Source organism: Periplaneta americana, chromosome 11 (genome assembly GCF_040183065.1).
Source record: "Periplaneta americana isolate PAMFEO1 chromosome 11, P.americana_PAMFEO1_priV1, whole genome shotgun sequence".
Lineage (NCBI taxonomy): Eukaryota > Metazoa > Arthropoda > Insecta > Blattodea > Blattidae > Periplaneta > Periplaneta americana.
The window spans coordinates 117,575,056-117,598,032 of record NC_091127.1 but is presented as its reverse complement, the minus strand read 5'-3'; the positions used below and the strand labels follow the sequence as shown (position 1 = coordinate 117,598,032).

The 22,977-nt window shown below is 36.3% G+C and overlaps 1 protein-coding gene across 2 annotated transcripts in view; it reads right to left on the bottom strand.

Annotated features, from left to right (window-relative positions):
• Positions 1-1,334: 1,334 nt before the first annotated feature.
• The window catches only part of LOC138709266 (constitutive coactivator of peroxisome proliferator-activated receptor gamma-like), a 56,365-nt gene continuing 34,722 nt past the window's right edge, over positions 1,335-22,977 (bottom strand). Inside the window, exons 4-7 of one of the 2 annotated variants that reach the window (XM_069839925.1) lie at positions 20,712-20,884; positions 17,444-17,644; positions 5,074-5,169; positions 1,335-1,565 (exon numbers count right to left, since the gene is read on the bottom strand). In XM_069839925.1, the coding sequence (XP_069696026.1) occupies positions 1,500-1,565; positions 5,074-5,169; positions 17,444-17,644; positions 20,712-20,884 (536 nt within the window). In that variant the 3' untranslated portion in view covers positions 1,335-1,499. The remainder of the gene's footprint in view (positions 1,566-5,073; positions 5,170-17,443; positions 17,645-20,711; positions 20,885-22,977) is intronic. The other variant, XM_069839926.1, reaches the window with a different exon arrangement.

Here is a 22,977-nt window from a genome sequence, read left to right as displayed (position 1 = left end):
ACTTTTTAAAAATTAGTATGAACAAAATGAAGTAAAGATAAAAACAATGGCTCACCTTAGTCAGTTTTCTCACTAGTTGCTAGATCAGTATTACATCTGTACCCTACTTATCGGTGGAGCCCACTTTGTGCACAAGAGCCTGAAGGGATCAACTTATATCTTGTAACAAATAACTATGGAACTGTTCACAGAACATGTCCTTGAAATTATATTTCACTATGATGATACCTCTGACTGTCTCCGTTAGCATGCGATTTCGTTCTTTTGTCCATTCAGCATATATTAGGGAAAATACTCTCTCAGCACTTTCATTGTGACTTGGGATAAATAAATAGAATTGACATATTTTTAAGAGTTCTGATAAAGCTCGCAGAACTATTGTTTGTTTATCTAAACTTAAATCGTTGTCCAAATTAACTTGATTGGCATATCTTTATACATTGCAGAATAAAATTGATAAAACAGCTTAGAATCATGAATAGTGACATTTTTAAAGTGTAAGAATTGGATGCATGTCAATGGATAATCATATTTTATATGTTTTATGTGCTCCAGCTTCACCCATTGAAAGCAGTTAAATTTTTTCATAGGTTTTCACCATTTGTTTAGATATTCTATGCATAATATTGCACATTATGCAATATTCATATTAATTCTAGTTGAAATGCGAAATGCTGGATATTTCAGTTTTTTAATGCCTGCCGGACAGGATAAAATGATTAAAAAAGAGGACATGTCCTCCTTTTGCCGGGCGGATGGTAACCCTAACTCGGTTGGCGCAATAAATAAGATTGTAAACAACTCTAAACAATACCTTCAATAAATGTTTGACATACGAAATAATTCTACATATAGTTTGTGCCTATACAATAGAGTATTATTGTAACAAAAAAAAAAACTCCTAAAATATTATGACAAAACCAAAACTTAAATTAAATTTAAAACAAACACGAAACGCTGTAGAATTGCAGTACCTAGACATGCATATTTTGGTTTTTATATAGTTTACATTTGACGATCAAGTTATAAACTGTTTCCAATTAAACATTTTTCCCCTTTATTAGACAATGTTTGTAAGTTGTGGAATATATTCAAAGAAAGAAACCTAAACATAAACGTGCATGTGACACAAGGTAGGAAATGGGTATTTTTTAATTTAATGCAAATATAAAAAAAAATGTGATTTCTGAGAAAATCTCACGTGTTAGGATTTTTCTGACCTCAAATCTATTTGCAGCGCGTCAATTTTATCTTGGAACTATTAAAACATTCCATGCAATGAAATCAATGTTGCCTGGCGTAATCTATTCGTGATCAACAATAAAATAAACAGATTGGTGTACTAAAAGACTTTATTAACTAAGTTACTTTGCGTTAAGTTTATAATATTCTACACAATGTATTTAAATTATTTATGTACATTTGTACTGGTAACAAATACAGACTTATTATAACATTAGAATGTAGCGGCCATGTGACGATCAGTCTTCTTTCTGCAGTTACCGCCACGATGTACGTGGCTGCACGATGTCCAGCATATGTCTGAAATCCCGATACACTTCATCCTATAACATAATAATTACAAAACTCTTTTTACGTAGAAACCTTTAAAGCAATAAGCGTTGTAGAATTATTCAGCATTGTGATCTTTCATGCTATTAAATATTGCGATGTTTCTTATACAGTCCGCCAAATTAATTTTAGGAAGCGCAGTCGAGGGGCGATAAACTGCGCGCACATTCCTTTGCCTGTACAATGCCATTTAGTTATCATGGAAAGGTGGAATGGTGCAAAACGTGTTTTTGCAATAAAAATCTGTTCATGCGACTTACGTAGTCGTCCATACAAAATTCAGGTGGTTCACAAATCAAAACATCGCGACATTCTCAACCGAAGCGCGTTTTCTGAGGAGATTTTAAATGGTATGGATGAAGATGAAGACTTTATTGATACTTTTTGGGTGTCTGACGAAGCACATTTCCATCTCACGGTGGTAGTCGCTTGGAGTACATGTTTTTCAAGAAATAAGTGCCAGATTGTGTACTTTACATCTCACGCATAGGCGGATATACGGGGGGCCTAGGGGGCAATGCCCTCTCCTCAGGTGTAAGTGATATAGGTCTCTCTCTGTCTCTGTCTCTCTCATTAGGTATGAAGAGAGCATAATTCTGAGGAATTATAATAAGTTTATTTGCAAATTAACTTATAAATCAACATTTACGTGAACTTGTCTTTTTATTGTATGAGTGAGAAGGAATAATTGGGACAAGCCTGGAACATTTTATAGAAATCTAGGAAGAGTTCATTCAGTTCACCTCATGTGACAATGAATTCGAGAGACGTCCCTTCCTTTATTAAAAGTACAGAGCAAAGTGGAGATGACTTTTTAGCGAGATTTAACATCTTATTTGGCGACTTTGATGTGACGATTGTTGGCAACACTGTGAATAAATAACTTTTTTTCGAATACTGGTACTGTGTCATATTGTATGGTTTATCTCCAACAGCTTTTGTATAAGACTTTTTTTTTTTTTTGTAAAATTAAATTTTAGGAAGTTATTAGCAATATTCCATACTTATTGTTCAGTATATAGTATACATTCTTAAACCACCTACGAAAAATATGTCAATATTTACATAAGAAATAAATACATTTGTCATATTTGAAACATCCTTAACAGCTGGATCATATTTCTTACAATATAAGGTATCTAAGATAAGATTATCCTCTTTATTAAGCAGGGGAAAATGTAAATTATTCTGTATCTTTTGGCAAACACGTGTATCTGTGTCAGATTATAAATAAATAAATAAATATAGACGTCTTTCACATCTGGACACCAGAGAAAAAGATTTAGAAATTTTGGTGTGGAAATGAATATAATTTCTTACGCTTTTAGTGCGAATATTATTAATAAAGTGACTCGAAGGTTGATGTTTTAACATCCAGAGAAAGGGAGTATCCAGAAAGACAATTAAAAGAACGTTGTTTTTCGTTATGCATACCTTGATATTGAAATGACTCGTACATCTTAATTAGAGAAAAAAAATCGTTTAGCATTTAACAAATACACAAAAATGACACGTCACAGATTACACTTTCGGCATAATGGTGCTAGAAACTGAAATGTAGTTGCAATAGGTACGGTAGTGAAGACAATAGCTGAAGAGCTTTCTCCCTAAATGAGTTAAGTCCATTTCAAGTAATTATATAGGAAGGACAAAAAATTGTGGATCCTGTTTCAACTTATGCTGGCTGTTTCCCGATGATTTCTTATTGTTGTACACTAATGTTTTCAGCATAGGTAAAATAATAAGTCACCGGTTTAAATCTACGTTTTACCGTATTGGCCCGAGTGTAAGCCGCACCCGAGTATAAGCCGCACCCTTAATTTTAGGGGGAAAGGAGAAAAAAAAAAGAAAAATTGAGTGCAGAATGAGAAAAAAAGGAAAATTGAGTGCAGTGAAATTTACCTGTCACATTATCCAGTTACAAAACTGTTTACACTATTTAAACACTTTTTCTTCAATTACGGTATTACGTGGGTAAATCACCAAAAATACCGGTACAACTAATCACCGTCTTCTCCAATGTCACTGCTGACTTCACTACTACCGGTACCGGTATTTGTTTCATCACTGTCACTTTGTTCATCACTCTCCGCTCAAAGTACGTCGTCCTCACTGCCATCCAGCGCACATTAGACTCATCCACACTAAACTTTTTGCCGGCTTCTCTATTAGACGTACTCCTAGCATGACGAATAACTGCAAGTTTGAAACTAGCGTCATAACTGCGCCGAATTCCCAAGCTTGTTGAAGCTTTTCTTTCTACGTTTCCGCTCATGGCTGAACCCGTAGCTACGTACAAACTGTTTTAATCTGTCCTATCATACAAAAGAGTACGATCACTGTAATATGAAGACTGGTACATTGTTGCGTCATATACCATACGACTGCTGACAATTTCAAACACGAGCGCGTGGCATTGTTGCTCCATTTCAAAATGATAAAATTACCGGTAGCAACATGCGCCACATTTCAAGTTTAAATTTATCGGCCGCGCAAATAAGCCGCACCCCAACTTTTCGAGTTTGAAATTTGAATAAAAAGTGCGGCTTATATTCGGACCAATACGGTAAATAGAACCATTTTTAAATAAATAAATTAGTACAAATTCTGTGTGATGCTTTTCATTGACCAAAATCTCAGTAATAATACAGAACATGTTTGCATTTTTAAATTCATATCTTACAATTATACAAAATTCTGATCATACACCTCGACATACACGCAACAAGATGCTATCTACTGCCCTAGGGTCAACATCTGACAATAATAGCAGTATGCAGTACCATGTAAACATGACACTTTGACTCACCTCGTACTCGCTTGCAGTCTACTGCATACCTTCTGGCCAATAATTCGAATCGCCAGTGTTTATTTCACATTTTCACTTATAACCTCCCATTGTCACTATGTAAACCTCTGTTGTTCATCGGGCGCGGGTTTGATCCCCGCTTGGGCAGATTACCTGGTTGGGTTCTTTGCGAGGTTTTCCCCAACCGTAAGGTGAATGCCAGGTAATCTGAATCCTCGGCCTCATCTCGCCAAATACCTCGCTATCACCAGTCTCATCGACGCTAAATAACCTTGTAGTTGATACAGCGTCGTTAAATAACCAACTTAATAAAATCTATTGTTCATGTCTTGGCTGGCAGCGGTCGTATTCATAGTTAGTTGTTTCCTGAACAAATGCAAATGCGTAAAGGATTTCAGTTTCCTGAACAAATGTGAAGGTGCAAAAGTCTTCTATTTCCTGCACAAATGCGGGAAGGACTTAAAGTGTTGCGATGGAAATCGATCTATGGACTTATTGCATGAAATCGTTCTGTTTCTGCTTCGATATTTACTTCGTGGAAGTGAGTTTCGAAGGAAAACATAGAGCAGATCTCTGTGACAATATTGCAAAGAATATTAGGAATACAGCAAAAACTCTTTTTTTCATTTTTGTGGACTTGATCGTTTTGGGAGAAAGCTCTTCAATTGTTTTTGTGTATTTTAAACAATTACCTTATAACCACAGAGACTTTCATTACTTGCTCCTCGTATTGCTTTTGTGTACATGTCTAGGAGGAGTTTTCCATCAAAATAAAACCATGGCATTACCTGAAACAATGGATTAATATTAAAGAATAACTGTGAGATAAACATCCACACGCACATACATACATTCTCATTCACTAACATGTGCAAACAGTCTTCTTTTCGCTTCCAACCTTCGTTTGTAATCTGTTTTGTTTTCCATTCTGAAAGGAAAATAATATATCCAATTATTTTTAGATTTCTTTAATGACTGATTCATCACTTCATCAGCACTTACAGTACGATTATTTAGTCCTGACAGTCGCCGGAGATGTGCGCCTGGGTCAAGGTAGTCCAGTTAGTTACGCCGAGGGGTGTTTGGGTTAGTCACTCGCTTGCCTTCGGAGCGATCGGATGTCATGCGTGCGGTAGAGCGGTATGTTTCTAGTACAAGTAAGCTACTGCATTCCCTTACCGACCGCTCGTCCTTATCTCTACTCCGAAGCTCTCCCCACTACTCCTATTACTTCCCCTTTTTCGCGTCGCTGAGCTGTCAGGACTAAATAATCGGTCTGTAAAAAAGTAAAACTAATTTACAGGCTGGAAGTGGTATTGTGCAAATGCTTAATGCTTAAGCTTCCATTACTCGATAAGTACTATTCGTAATATTATAATTTGTACTGAGATAATTAAAGAAATCAATTAGGAATGGTTTGTTCCTTTGCAGTTTTGCAATACAATTTATGGTTTTCGTGCAAATTACATAAAATCATTGTAACACTTTTCGTAAATCTGAGAGCATCCCTTCGCTTGTACAAGTACTATCTGTTCCACTTCACGTTACCTCTCGGAGTGATGTCGCTACCGTCTCTGTTTACATCAGATCTACGGTGACTGTGGGCAGCAAGCGGAGTTGCGGGGGTAAGAAACATGGTACAGTACGTGTTGCAATGTTGTAGACAGTATGTAGGTTCTCGCATACCATGCAACAGTAGAATGGAAGTGATCATAGTATAACAGGACTCCTTGACGTCTGTAGTACCTGTCAAAGTCATCTAGCTCTACTACTTTTGTGCGTCTTGAGTTTTTACCGGGAGTTAATATTTGAATTCCTAGTTTTCCTGCTCTTTCACACTCTTTCCCAATTGTTTTTATTGTTTTTTCGCTTACCCCAACGGCTTTTGGTGCCCTTTCTACTTCTTTTGCTGAAGGTAGAATGAGATCTGCCCTTTTTTCCTCTCTACAAAATTTCAATACGTTATAAATTATCTTCCTGCTTTGAGAATTGCACACTTTCGGGGATGGTTTCTTCTTTGAAGGAGTTTCCATATTTTGTCACAATTTCAATCCTTCCCTGAAAATTCCACACAGTACATTAGGCTATCTTATGGTTTCGGTTATATAAAACCTAAACTGAACTCGATTGAATGCACAGTGTATTCAGTGATACTACAACTAAATAAATCACTAATGCAGTATTAGAATGCGTCAACGGCATTTAACACGAAACGTTTCATTCAATACAGAGCATATTAAAAGATATTACAACTAAATGAATCACTAATGCAGTATTAAAATGCTTCAGTGGAGTATAAATACGTACCGTTCGATTCAATGCACAGTATATTCAATGATAATACAACTAAATAATTCGCTAATGCAGTATTAAAATGCTCCAACGGATTGTAGACACGTCCCTCACGCTGCTCTAGTCTAGACTGATAGACTAATATTCTCTCGCGACTGTATAGTGTATGACGTAACGGATGGTTCACGAAGACGCCGCGGGTAACGTGAGCTGAAACGGGTTGTAAGTCTGAAATCTTGTTAGTTCTGTTTTGCTTGAGCGATTGTACGCGTGTTTACATTCAGGAATACAGGTACGTACGCAAGGGGCGGTTACCGGATTATAAACTTACGTATAAGTGCATATGCAGGGTGATTCACGAGGATTTACTGTCACTTACGGAGCTTATTTCCGAAAACATTCCGAGCAAAAAAGTCATATAAGCATGTGTCCTAATCGCAATATTTTCAGAGTTACACTAATTTGAAGTTGTTAGTAGAATACCTTTTTTTCTTTAGTTTTAAGGGTAAAAGAATATTACAAATAGAGAATGAACTATTCAGGAGTATCATTTCTTTAATTGTCTAGTGTTCTGAAGCTAAAAATGTGTTCATAATTGCTTTGAAGGGATTTTGTTTTTCAATTTGTAATTAAAAATTACATCATTCTTACGAACTTATCACAAAAATTGTTACAAATTATATGACTTTTGGAACTTGATTCTTTACAGGTTAATTATGCATCCTAATATTCAGTCTTCAAGAATTTACAAGAGTGGTGTGATTTGTAACAATTGTTGTGACGAATGCGTAAGGAAAATGTAAACGCATCAGTTTCTCATGTCATAACCGTATATGACGCAACGTGCTAGTATTCTGACACTGAAAATGTGTTGTAAATTCCATAATTACTTCATAATTTTTTTTTTTTTCAATTTTTAACTAGCATGAAGAAACCCAATCAGAAAGGCTAGCAAAGGAGTTTGAACCACGGACCTCCCGAATCCGAGTCTCAAAAGTTACCGTATCAGCCACTTCGCTCGGTAAAAAAATAGACTGATTTAATTCCTAAAAACGGCTGTTGGTTATAGAAATTTCAGCAACAAACTTGTAGGCCTATTATTTAAGGGATTGTAACATTGCCTCTAATGATGTCTTAATAGTCCGCGACATCATCATCGGTTGTACGGTAATGTTACGTGATGATATTCTTTTTGCCGTGCAACATGACAGAATTCACGGCTTCACAGAGAATCAGTACAAAACAGAGGTACAAAACAGAGCAGTGTATAACCACTGTCTAGTATATACAGTCACGAAGCTCAATACGTAGTAAATATGCATCCATAGATAGTTGCTAACCACTAGGATCGCTAATATCGCCTCATTACAGACAATGCGAAATAGTACCGGCACAGTCTATTGTTCCTAGCATCCTCACAACTCAAGCTTCGTGACTGTATATACTAGACTGTGGTATAACACTGCTATGGTACAAAACATATCAGTCATCCATCTAGCGGAGTAATAAAACATCACTGTGCTCGCTATAGTAGCGTCGCCAGTCCATCATATTCCGAGCTTGGTTAGGTAATAGTTTGCAAGACCAACATGTTAGCGTTATAAGAACTAGGTATAAAATCAAATAAATAAATTTCATTTCTGATCCCTATCACTTGACAAAATGAAATGTGATGCATTCCAGTGTACTAAAGAACTCGTGGAAAATTTAGCTATGTACGCGTATGATACGACAAATACTGAGTTTGTTTTTACGAATATGCTGTTAAGTTTGCACAATTCTAAATAGCAGCTTTTTGAGTATTTTCTGGAAAAGACTCAAAACAATACGACTGTCACAGATGAATATTAAATCTATTTTTAGACAGTTGTGTTCAACTGGTTGAACTTAAAAAATATTTAATTTAATTTAATTTATTTAACTTGCTAGCTAGTGAGTACAAATTAAATTTATAAAACAAAAATGTTTCTAGCCACTTCCGTAAGAGCCAGGCTCGTGTACGGTGTGGTCTTAGCCAATAATATATATGGGATGTTGAAACAAAGTTTTCTGTATGAATCAAAAGAATGCATGGATATCTCGAGCATACAAAAGTAGCTCTTAAAATATTTATTGCAATCTTATATTTATGCAAAATAAGTTTCTCGTCTATGACTTTCATCAAAACAAAGATGATGAATCTCATTGAAATTGAAAGTGATATCACTGTATATGTGTATGTATCGAATACAGAGTCCAAAAAATATGAAGACTTGTTTACAACTCATGTTTGACTATTATGTCATAAATGGAATTCACTGTATAGTATGTTGATGTATGTGAGCAAAATATTATAACATCGATAAATTTATACTGACTCACACACGTTCATTTATGTTAAAGTTATTAACATCGATATTATTTACAAGCATATTTTAATTAGATTTATACAGGATGATTCAAAACCTCTGCGACAAACTCTGAAGGGTGACAGATCTAACAAGAAGGAACCCTTTTTTGTTAAACAGCCTATGTCTTTTGACGCGTCGTTTCGAAGTTACCTTGAAAATGTTTTTGCGCGGGCGTATGTCAATGTCTGCGAATGTGTGGATCCCTGTTCATTTGTTGAGATGTTTGTAAGATGCGAGAAGGGTTGATGTTGTTCGTTTACGTTTAATTTTCAATACCTTTTCCTTTCAGTTCAGTCTAATCATCAATTGAGATTGGATGTCTACACTTTTCCCGAGTTACTCGACATGGTTATGTGTTATGGGGAGGCTGGCGGAATTGGAAGAAGAGCTCTCCACATCTACCAACAATTTCAAAACAGAAGTCACCCTCACCACACAATGTTTGCTCGACTTTATCAGCGCCTTCGAGACGATGGGTCTCTTCGTCCCCGGCGCATTGGTGGAAGACCGCGTGCTTAACAAAAAGAGTTCCTTAGTGTTAGATCTATCACTCCTCAGAGTTTGTCGCAGAGGTTTTGAATCACCCTGTGTAATGAAGACTTGTAATTTTATATCAAATTCTGTATATTTATTTTTAAGCTTTTAACTTTATTGATATTAATTATATGCAATTACAGAGGTTATTATATTACGAATGTAAAAAATGATATTCGATATGTCGCAAGTAAAAGCGAGGATAGCGTTTATACGAACAATTAAATATGAAGAGTCCACTGTAAGAATGATGGATGTCACTTTCTTGTCGAAAATGAACCAAGACTGTCAATGCATAGCTTAAGACATATAAAATGTACATAGAGAGTTATATAGCATTAACACTGATAGCCATTGTCCAGTAATGATCGGAAAATCACAGTTAAGCTTTGAGCGCTAAGCATTTCAAACTTTCAATTGCTTCTCCTGCAAAATGTATTCCAAATGACATCCATCATTCTTGGAGTGGACTCTTCATATGTAAAATAAAGGTTTTATATCTTATGTATAACATGTTAAGTCATTGACGCAACGTCATTAAATCCACTTATTAAATAATTTTGGTTAAGAATACAAACAATAATTTTTACACAGATTTAGGGGCTAGCCTCGCTCACTAACATTTGGAAAGCGACACTAATCTGCTTATCTTGTTCTTTGAGCCCAAAACGCATTTTAATGTTACTGGGATAGAGCCGAAGCTGTCTTCTTAGAATTCGCCATACTGTTGAATAACTCATCTTCAAGCGCTCTGTAACTTTTATTAGCACTAAAAATGAGCCCTTCAGTAAAATAGTGGGCCATGTCCATAATGTCACATTTCGAGAAAACTGCATTTGTTTACATAAATTGTTTTATGTCATACATTATAAAATAGCATACACACTATAAATACTTTATTAGTTACAAAAGAGCGTCAGTAACATAAGAAAAATGTAATTGTAAATAAAAATGCTTTTGATTGGTCGTAGCGGTACAAAATTACTGTTCTTCTAATTGCCAAATTGCAAAACTTCAGGAGAACATTGGTCCATGTCCATTTTATTCATGTCCATGTTCACAGCATACAACTTTCATGACGTAACATAGCACAACACTAACTAAATCATATTTCCTTTGCACTGAACACTTTAGGTATTTGTTTCATCATTACGGACCGGATTTTTATGTAATATCAAGGTGTGAAATATGTACATATTTATGTAAGAAAAATAAGCTGAATATGTACCAAAATATGTAAAATCATGAAAATATTTAATATCAATATCTGACAGTTATAGGATAGGTAAGACTCTCCAGTTGTGATTTCATAGAGCACCCGAGTTTTTTACCGCACACTTGACACATTACTATTTTTCCATCTGTATTGAAAGCTTCGTTCATTGCAAGCCATGATTTTATTTTTGTCGTTAGGGTTGAAGATACAAGGGCCATTTTAGTTAATTAAAAGCAGTAAATAAACTCACACTTTACACTGTAAGTACTAAAACTAGAGAACTGAGTGAAATGAATGACAGAACAGTACTGCAAGCTCTGTTTCGCTTTACTGGATTAGGAGAAAATAAGAGGAGATGTGGGACACATGCATTTTAGCTGCTCCCTGTAAGAAACAAGTACCTACTAAAACCTCAAACTGTAGGCATTTACAAACTGTTGTTTGAAAAGTGACATTCCTGTCTCATTCAGAAGGGTAGGATTATTCCAGCCGAGAACCATACTTTCTAATTGCTCGGAAAATCCCATTTCCGCATAGGTCTACTAAATTTAAAATAAAGAGGCCAAGCAATAACCTGAAAGTCTCATGTCAGACTTGACACGGGTTTTCCCTGGAAGAATTAGGAAGAGGGTGGGTAAGGTTGCAAATTGCATGGGAACGGCTTGTTAAGACATGTGCAGAACAATTATAATTAGAGACAAATCATGTCGTCCTCGTCCCACTTCACCACATGAAGGTAACGCTACTTTCTGAGTGATTTTTACAATACAAGGTAGTTATATGAGAAAGGTTGCCTTTTGTTCACTCATTTACAGTGAGCGGTATGGGGTGAGGGCCTCTATTACTTCCTGGAACTAAGGACGTTATGTTTTGTCCCGAAATATATCCTTTCTTTGGTAGGTGAAAAGGCTTTTTAAATCTGTGTTTTTCAAATTGTAAACTTTCCCAGCAGAAGTTCCCCCCCCCCTTTCAGGGAAGTAAAAATGAATAAAACCCCTAAATATGTGGATTTATGTAATACCAAGCCATAATATGTAATGTGGGGTAAATATGTAAAAATATGTAGTATCAAATTTTAATATATTAATAGTAATTACAAGATTCGCAAAGATTTGTTATTTATATACGGTTAGGATGAAAGGAATATAATATGTAATTACATAAAAATCCGATCCCTATTCATCATCCTTCTGCTCCTCTTCAGAAATAAAAATCTCATCTTCATTATCTTCATCCTGGGATATAAGATTATGGAAAAAGCTGTGATGCACTGATGGTATATAAGGAAGAAGTTGCTTGAGATCCTTCAATTTAGCTTCGATGAGTTCTCTTCCTTCTGGATATAAAATAACTGGACCAACACCACTTATGGATGAAGGGCGACCTTTCTTTCGTCTTGGAAAGTCCACAATCTTCCAAGTTTCTAAGTCACTTAAAGAGTACTTGAATTTCATCAACACTGGGTCTCTATACGTAGACACTGAATGTATAACCATTTAACCTGTTGTCCATCAACAGTCTTACGTCTGTTAACAGCAACGTCTTTCACCCGTTCAGCAAGTGACATAGCCACGCCACTTGCTTGGTTGTCTTTTCCGTTTTCGACCTGGACCAGTGTCTTATGAGTCATTCTCATTCCCATTTGACAGGCCCATAATGAAACAAAAAGTCAATTAGATTAAAAAGAGATAATTACTTCGCTAGCATTAGTATTATACATTTCAATAATATTATAATGTCATCCGTATGTCTCATAAAAATTACCTAATTCACTGGTACCAATACTATCACAATCATCCCCATCTTCATCAGAGCTGTGATTCTCTTCGATTGCAGACGCAGAGTCATCAGAGTGGCTTTCACTTGGCTCATATGTTGGAACATTATAACTTTAAAATTAATCATTTAATATACATAAAATGCAACTATATTTGTTTCATTTTTACCATGGCTTCATTAAAAAAAAATAAAAATACACAAATATACGTTATATTATAGCATATATACTTACTCTTATCACTTCCAGAATCACTGAAATCAGTGAAACATACTTCAGAATCTGCCATTTCAATCATCTGTTGGACATGGCCCAATATATTACTAAACAAAATGTTTCTACTTCTTAGAAGTACACAAGCATGGCAGCAAATGGCAGGGAAATTCACATTTCTGAACATGATCCATTTTTTTTACGGATACATATGCTCTTCAGCTTCCAGAAGATGTACATATCTTGAAATGCACCAAAAGTGGACATGGCCCACTTTTTTACTGAAAGGCTCAAATATTAGGGCATATATAAAGAATGTTCACGAACACCCTGGATTCCTTTTAAGACTAGATCTGCACTCATCTCGTTTTCTACTAATTTCGGTCTACCCGATCGCTTTTTTTTTTTTTATCGGTAACTCCCCATTAATTTCCTCAGATTTCGTCACCAGCTTACGAAATGATTTTATAGAGCAAGATTCATTTCTGAATCCATGTAACATTCCAAATCTCCTCAATGCATCGGGGTCAGGTTGGGTAGCGCAGACGGCATAGCGCTGGCCTTCTATTCTCGAGGTTGCGGGTTCGATCCTGGCCCAGGTCATGGCATTTAAGTGTGCTTAAATGCGACAGACTCATGTTAGTAAATGTAAAAGAACTCCTGAGAGATAAAATTCTGGCACACCGACGACGCTGATATAACCTCGGCATTTGCGAGCATCGTTATATAAACTAATTAAAATTTTAAATTCAATGCAGTGGGATACTGTCTACTGCATTCGTAATAGCACTGAACGAGGTCAATACGAACGTAGGCGTCTTCAGCGCGGGTATTTCTAGCCTTTAAGGGGTTAGGTACAGCTGACAGCAGTAAAATTTTGGAAATATTCAACATTTTTTCCCCTCCATTACTGTATATTGTACAATAATGAAAATTAGTATGTGTAAAACACTGTCCTTCTGCTATAAGAAAAATATTTTTACGATTTAAAATTTTTTTTTCTTGCAAAATTCATTTCACTGTGCAAAGATGAAGCTTTTCCCACATACCTAAAAACTATTCAACATTCTGTGATGAAATTTTTTGTGTGTATTTATGCATGTCATATCTACAAGATGATACAAGATCACTTTTCTACCTTTGATAGATTATTTGATAAAAATAAATTCATTAAAAAATTGTCAAATATCAGCATTTTTTCTAACACAAAATAAAAAAAAATATTAGGCCTATTTATTAAGGAATATAGTTGAAAATGCATGATATTGTAAACATGAGTTTCAGCAATAAAATAAAAGAGAGAGAACATGAAAAAAAAAGTTAACAAGTTTATGAGTTTTTTTAAATGTAAAAAAAATTTTTTTCTTATAGTAGAAGGACAGTGCTTTACACCAGGGGCGTATTTTGCGGACTACCGGGGTTACCGGCGGTAGCCGAAGGAAATTACAAAAGAAAAAGTTTATAATATAACATAATGTAATAATTTTGTATTACCGTATTAGTTTTACCACAGTAATTAAAATTAAAGTAATTGTTAGATTTATATGCGCTCTCTGCTCTCGAAAAGAAACAAGTTGTCAAGGCGGCATCACTGGAGAAACCGCTGCCGCGAAGGGTAGCTTGTGACCGTTCCGCTCACGTCGCACAACTCCCCGTCCCCCCGCTCCCTCCTGTTTCCATCGAGCACTGTAGGCGGGTGAGTTGCCGCTCTCGTGATCGGTTTCTTGGAAGGCGCGAAGCAACAATATGCTTAGTACGCTAGCTCATTAATGTGATTGTATTCTTGCAGTGCAGTATTTTAAATTTGTGATTTGTTCGAGTGTCTAACAGTTATATTAATTGTGAATTATTAAGTTTTTAATTTCCCAATTAAGTGATATTGTGAAAAATATGGCAGAACAAGTTTCTGGAGAGGTTTGTGTTGAAAATGACTGTGTAATAGAAGGTTTATTAAAAGTGCCTTTTAACCGTCGTACATACAACGAGAAAGTTGAAATTGTGAAAATGGAAAGATCAACTCCTGAGTTAAATTTGTCCATGGACGTAAAAGAAAAACAGCGTGAGTACACACGCCATTTCACTTCAACATCATATGGTAAGTGGAATTGGTTGTGTGGTAGTTCTAAACTGTCTAAACTATTTTGCTGGCTATGTTTGTTATTTAGCCGCGAAACTAATGTGTGGTCAAAAGAGGGGTTTTCTAATATGAACTCCCTTCGAGCGGCAGTTCTAAAACACGACAAATTAAAAGCTCATATTTGTAGTAGCATGAACTTTGCAAACTTTGGGAAGACAAGAATTGATTTACAGCTAGATAAGCAAAAAGTTCTACACATCAACCAACACAATGCTCTTGTGAAAAAAATCGGGAGATTTTACTGCGTCTTATTAACGCAGTCTGCTTTCTAGGAAAACAAGAAATGGCTTTTCGGGGTCATAATGAGAGTGTGGAATCAGACAGTAGAGGAAATTATATTGAATATTTAAGTTCCTTAAGTGAATTTGACCATTTACTGGCCAATCATCTTGAGAGTTCAACAGTATTCCGTGGTACTTCTCCCGCAATTCAGAATGACTTAATATTTGCTATAAGTGGGGTTATGATAAAGAACATAAAATCTGAAATAGAAGAAGCACCTTTTGTGGCCATTGTTGTTGATGAAACAAGTGACTGCTCTAATCAGAGTCAATTGTCCACTGTTTTAAGATACGTCGACAGTACTGCCAATGTTCAAGAACGGTTTATAGGATTCACAAATGTCAGTTCGGGCAAAACTGCTGCTGCTTTGTTTCAGCATGTGGAAGGTGTTATAGCAGAATACAATGTCGGCAATAAGTTAATTGCACAGACATACGATGGTGCTTCAGTTATGGCGGGAAATATTAATGGCTTAAAAACAAAAGTTCAAGAAAAGTATCCTCAAGCACTTTTTGTCCATTGTTACAGCCATGTTCTCAATTTAGTTTTGCAACAAACTACTTTATCCATTCCAGAATGCCGCATTTTTTCAAAACACTTTCGGGTTTAGCTGCATTTTTCTCATCATCTCCTAAAAGATCAGAAAAACTCAAGGAATTTATGAAAAAGGAACTCCCAAAAGTAGCACCAACTAGATGGAATTTTACATCTCGGCTTGTAAATACAGTAAAGGAATACAGAGAACAACTGACTGCTTTCTTTGAAAATATCATTTGTAATGACTCTGGAGAAAACTGGGATGATGATGTAATTGTGCAGACTCAAGGATATTTGTATTTTTTTCACACAGTTTCAGAATATATTTCTTCTTGAAGTCTATGCTAGAGTGTTCGCACATACAGATGTGCTCTACAATATTCTTCAGACAAAAAGTCTAGACATAGCATACTGCTTGCAAGAGGTATCAAAGTTAAAACATACTATATCCCAGTTCAGACGTAGTGGGTTTCCGTCCATATGGAGTAATATGGAAAATGAAAATTCTTCAGACAATACAATGGAACCATCATTAAAGCGAAGAAAAGGAGATGATGAATTGAAATACAGGCAGCTGTACTACAGCATACTAGATCATATGCACATGGAAATTACTGACAGATTTTCTGATTATGGAAAGCTTCAGTTCACACATCTTCCAGATTCTCAAAAATTTACTGCTTACAGAGAAAACTTCCCGAATGAGGCACTAAACAAATTATTTCAGTCCTATAACAGTCACTTTGATCAAGTACGTTTGAAAAATGAATTAAGTGTAATATATTCAGCAGAAGTCTTTGATTTTTCGAACAAACCTATCCATGAAATATTATCTGCCATATATAAAAACCAGCTGAACCAAGTTATTCCTGAAGTCCTTAAATTGGCAACATTAATTGTGACAATACCAGCTACGTCAGCATCGGTAGAAAGAACATTTTCTGCGTTGAAGAGAATAAAATCCTACTGTAGATCAACTCATACACAAGAACGTTTATCCGGCTTGGCACTGATGTCAATTGAAAAGTCATTTCTACAGAAACTTCGCAAGCGGCCCAACTGTAATTTCAATGACGAAGTCATCAAAGTATTTTCGTCCCAATCAAGACGTCTGGAATTCACATATAAATAGGTAAGGAATTTTATTATAGGGTTTTAAAAATATATTTTATGTAATAATAGGGTCAGTGGTAGCCCAGACCCTTAAACCAGTATACGCCACTGCTTTACACATACCAATTTTCATTATTGTACAAGATACAGTAATGGAGGAAAAAAATGTTGAATATTTCCAACAGCTGTAAGCTGTACCTAACCCCTTAAACGAGGTGCAACAGTGACATAGGCTAGAAATGTCCGCGCTAAACATGCCTGCTCTAAACCATAATAGTATACCTATATATATGGAATCAAACTGTTAATGTATATAGAAGATACAGCTATTTCAAACTGGAAACTTGCTTTAGAATAACCATGTAAATAAACGCAGAAAACATTAAATTAAATAAAGAGAAAGGGGAAGTCCAGAAAAAAGAGAAAAGAAGTACGACTAATTAGGCAAAGTAGAGGAATAGGTGCGAAAAGAGGATTTTATAGAAGAGAAAAAAAAGAGGCAGGATATGCGTTACAAGAAGAAACTTAGTATTTATATGATTTATATTTTGATACTGATGTACAGCCTCACCTTGTCGAGTGCAAAGCCACAGGCAGACATCAAGAAAAACACAATCGTCATTCCTCTGTTGAAAATGGTGGATAGGTGAACCACCCCGGGAGAAGGATACTCTCTCATGGAGTATAGAACACTACCTCCCAGACACTTGATTGTGGCTGCCATTGCAAGGATCACCTCTACATCCACCTTTCCCAGCTGTTCGGGCCATTCCTGCGCCAACAGAGAAGTGTCCATCAGAGTCAGATATTTGCAAGTGAAAGGAGTGATATTCTTTCGAATCGATGATGATGAAGTTGATGATGATGATGATGATGATTAGGGGGCTGATGTTGATGACCTAAAAATCGACTTAAAATGATCATTAAAATGCCCTTAAACTAATTAAAAAATGACATAAAATGACATGGCGTATATTGATGACCTAAAAATCTACTTAAAATGATCATTAAAATGCCCTTAAACTAATGGAAAAAGGACATAAAATTAAAAGAAAATGACATTTAAATATTATTTACTGTACTCGCACCACAACTTCTTAAAAATGAATCACCTTATTTTAATGACTGCCCTGCAAATCTCGGAGAGATGAGGCAACTTCCTGTAATTTGGCTAATATAAAGGAAAAGAACATGCAAAAAATGAACGTTTCAAGGAAAAACTATAGATTTTAATGAGGGTTTACAATGTGTTTCAATAAGGGGTGCCTTCATTGTCTGTCTCCTTCTCCTTCCGTGCTTCACTTTTGTTACCAGATCTTCCAGATGAGGGAGTGTGAATGACAAAATAAATTGTGGGCGCAGCGTGCATTCTTGCAATCTTTGTGTTAAAAATACATCCCTTTCGAACCTTGTTGAGGTCACAACGTCCTGTCTAGGACATGGTGAAAGTTTCCCCCTTTCCAAACATAAATTCTAAAGACACCCTCGTACCGATAAAAGAACAGTAGCGGTCAAAGTCTGCACTTAAACTAAGCTGCTGTCAAGAATTTTATATTACTTCCGTTGTGTGAAGTGAAGCCTTCAGTGGAATGAGGGATGGACTTTAGAGTCTGTTCCAAACTATAAAACTTAAACTTCACTGTTATTCACTTATTCGGTAGGTAATTACTTCTGACCTATTTGATTAGAAAATGATTTAACAGACCAATTGGTAAAGAAGAAAGTAAAATGCATTCCAAATTATCTAGAAGTTCTTCAGAGTATTAAAAATTGACCAAAAAATGCCGAAAAAAATATAAAAATGACCTATTAGTTCAAAAACGTCAAAAAATGCAAAAAATGCAATATAAAAAATTACTTTTTTAAGTTGATATTAACATAGAAAGGATGTCTATATTAATAGGCATTATAATAATCTGAAAAATAAGAAGATGACTTTTCATCAATATCCGTCCCCTAATGATGATGATGATGATAATGATGATTATGATGATATATTTTCAATACTAGTGGATCACGCAAAATAATATTTTCTGCTCACTAGAATTGCATATCGCATTCATCCTGGGAGGTTTGATGATTATCATGGCAGGTCTCAGGTCTCTAGTAGAGACGTGCATTACAGCCGCTATGTTCGGTTCAAGTTTGCCGAGTCTAGAGTTGGGTCGATTCGTGAACGAATCGTTCATTCGAACGATTAATAATAAAGAATCGTAACGAATCGTCTTTCAAAAGAATAGTAACGAATCGGCAAGATATCGTAACCCACGATTCTATTTACTTGTTTGATGTAACCTGTCGGCGGACATTTCCGAACTGTGCCGAATGCTCCCGGGCTGATGTTATTCTGTGACCTCCTCAGACGATGGCATCTGTTCGCAATTCATCTGCCTAAATTTGCTGCATCCTTAATCAGAAGAACATGCGGCCGTCGATTCCACGACCTACCAAGGCGGCATCTATCCAAGGGAGCTACACTCCACCGATCACCCGCAATTCGATTGAAGCTCCTGCGGCTTCGCTGCAAATTTGCAGCTCCTGCAGACAGATGCCGCCTATAGGCAGATCCTGGAACCACATCCGCCATATCCTCCCAGTCGATCTGTAAACTATTAAGATGATTAATGACATGGCACTAATGAAGGCGAATGAAGTCCGAGGTCCAACCCCGAAAGTCACCCAGCAATTCTGCTTGCTTCGAGTGGTTGAGGGAAAACCTCAGAAAAAACCTCAACCAGCTAACTTGTCCCAACCAGGATTTGAACCCGGGCCCGCTCGTTTCACGGTCAAGAAGTCTAACCGTTACTCCACAGCGGTGGACAGTTCCTACATTTACAGTAAGATTCTTTTATTTTAACTACATATACTTTTCATAATTATTGCACTCTGGATAGCCTACACATACAGTAACTTATTCAAATCGCCGAGAGTTAATTTACATTTTGTGCGTGAAATTTTTTTTAAATTTTGGAATTCTTTGCACTGAAAATTCACATTTTCCCTTTTTGTTACACCTACCCAAGAAAACGTTCGCTGCTGCATTGAGATCGGTAATATTACTCTTGGTTTCACAAGTAAAGAACCTTCGTTGCAGGGTTGGGTTCAGGAAGCCATAAATCTGGCTGACACGCTCCACCAATTAGTGAAACTGTGGACAAAGATACCGCCAGGAGATCGCCGAGAATACTGTGTTGTGAATTTTCCATTTTTGAAAGAATCCAACCAGTTGCAAAAGAAAATGCATTTAAAAAATCAAGCCAAGCGCAAACGTGGCAACAGCTGAAAGTTTTAGCAAGTTTACCTCCCCTAACTGGCCTGTTAATCACTGTCATCTGTGTAGAAGTGGTATGAGGCCAGGGTTCTTTACTTGTGGAGCCTTTATAACTCTTCTGAAGAAAATTTTCTAGTTTCTCGAGTAGGCCTACCTTTATTCCATCTGTTTCGGGTGCTGAGCTAAATGTCTCCCTACCTTGAGTTACAAGGTGAAGTTGCTCATAAATTGGTGTTCTGCAGTTTCCAAAGAAGCAATTAAAGAACCATGAATGTAAAGTGTAACCTGATGTAAGCCAGCATGATGTGGATATAGACATTCTTAACCCTTTCTGACCTGATTTTTTTTCATAGACACAACATGGAGAAACAAAAAAACAAAGCAATCCTCTTCCTAATAACAGCTGGCCAAGGAACTGGCGGGTACTGCACTCTATCAGTAAAGAACGAAACTACTTCTGAGGCTACCAAATGGAATCATCAGGCAAATCATATGGGTCAGAGATTACAGAAATATTAATGATTTCAAATAGAATTACTCGAGCGGAAATGGTTAAGAAGAGTCTTACTTGCTTGAGGTAGAACAAGACAGCCACAGGGACAACGTAAGCAAAGTCCAGGTTTTCGAGGCTGGATGCATCTAGTTTCTTCTTCTGGGTCAGGCTCTCTGCAAACAGGCGCCACCGACACTTGGGAGAACAATCTTTCTTCCACAGATGCTGGAGACCAGGGTGGATGCTTCCTGGAAGGTTAAAAATGTGTTTATGTTGTCAGCTTACTTACTGTTCTCCAATCAAGAGATTAACCGTAAAAGGAATGTGCTTACTATTGCGTCATCTTTTGGAGCAAAGTAGACAGATAATATTACCGTTATAACGTCAGTTTAAAAAAACATGCGCTCTACTCATACGTTATTTCCTGTATGGAGAGATTAAAAGACCAGGGATTAACTGTGATTTTGTAACTAGGGTATATATATATATATATATATATATATATATATATATATATATATTTATATATATATATATAATTTATTTCAAGAAATAGTCTGCCCAGGCATCCTGGGTTGCCAAAAACACAGAATAACACACATATAAGAATAGTAATGATTACAGTAAGATAGATGAGCCAAATTTAAATGTGAACTAGGAGCTTAAGTTTAAGAAATAATAAATTTGTACATATATTTGTAACAATCACACACTAACAAATAGAAAAGGGGGGGGTATTATGATATTCCGTATAAATGATTTTTCAGAATTGCCACAGACCCTTTAATGGTTGAAGTAATTATTTTTGGAATGATGTCATGGATTCCAAATGTTTTGATAGTGTTTACAGTTGATCGTGGGATGGTGCCCCTCGCTCCGATCATTAAACCATGTACTTCCCAGGTGCCTTCCATCTGATATTTTTGTCGAAAATACGGAATAGTAGGCTCATAAATTTGTTGTTTTTCTTTGTTGACCTCGGATGGTTGGGTCTGGCTCATCTCAAATCTAACAGTTAGGTCCAGTATAAAGCCTTTACTATTAGTCTTGTCTAGAGCCACGATGTCCGCTCTTCTAATTCCGCCGCCTTCAGACGCAACGCAGTGCACCTCTTCATGGACCTCGAAGGATTTGTTTCTAAGGGCTTGTGCTATTAGTTTTCGGATGTTATGATGGCGTGAATTTCTCAGGAGTTCTCCATGCTGACAGGATCCTAGGACGTGTGCTAAGGTTTCAATCTCGTTGCAGTATCTACAACGGAAACCGTCCAAGGATCTCCCATGAAGACTTCTCACTGGTGCTACGTTAGCATTCATCTTAATTGCGTCCCGCCATTCAGAGGAAGATAGACCCTCCTTAGAAAAAATCCATTTATTTCCGGGAGTATATTCTTGAAATAAAATAACACCTTTTCCTTTATGTGGAAGCGCACACCATTTGTCGTACTCTTGTTTCCTAAGATTTTGTCGTAGTTTATGGACATTGATGTTACTTATATCCAGATCTTCAGGTGGAATTTTTAACTTCCTGGAACATACTTTCTTTTCTGCTGCTATGTTCCTTGTAGAAACGACAAGAGGATTCGAGGTTCTCAATAATGTGTTGCAAATATTGAGATGCTGTAAATATGCTTCCCATTGAGCTTTGAAAAGGCTGAGACCCTTATATTTACGTTCGGTGTACAACATCGCGTCGGGCGTGTCTCCTGGCAAACATAAAATTTCCTTCACCGAACTTTTAATTAACTTATCCACATCTTCGAGAAACCGGTCAGAAAGCTGGTGAAGGGGAGCATTTTGAAGACGATAAACAAGTATAGGCCAAATATACATATTTAAAACATTGAGTTTTTGTTCTGGTTTCAGAAGATAAGTAGATGTTAAAGCTTGGATCTTATTATTTAAATTATTGATTACTTTGGCAATGTCAAACTTAATTTCATCAGAAAAATTAATCCCAAGGTATTTGATTCGTTCATCTCCATCAATACTATTAACAATTGATCCTCCAAGATTCAATGTCGTACTACTTAATTTTCCTTTCTCGATAACGATGGTTTGAGTTTTAGATTCATTTAGACTTAATCCGATCTGCTGTAATGACCGTTTTGTCATGGTAAATATTTCAGATGCAGCAATTGTACTTTTAGCAACAAGTGCAATATCATCCGCAAATCCTAATGTTACTACATTATTTAGATCCGATACAAGGTCATATCCAAATTCTTCAGCCACACTAGGCTCGGATAATTCATCAAAAATGTGATCTATGCTGAGATTAAAAAGCATTGGGGAAAGAGGAGCGCCTTGCATAACCCCTTGTTTAAACGGTATGGGTTTTG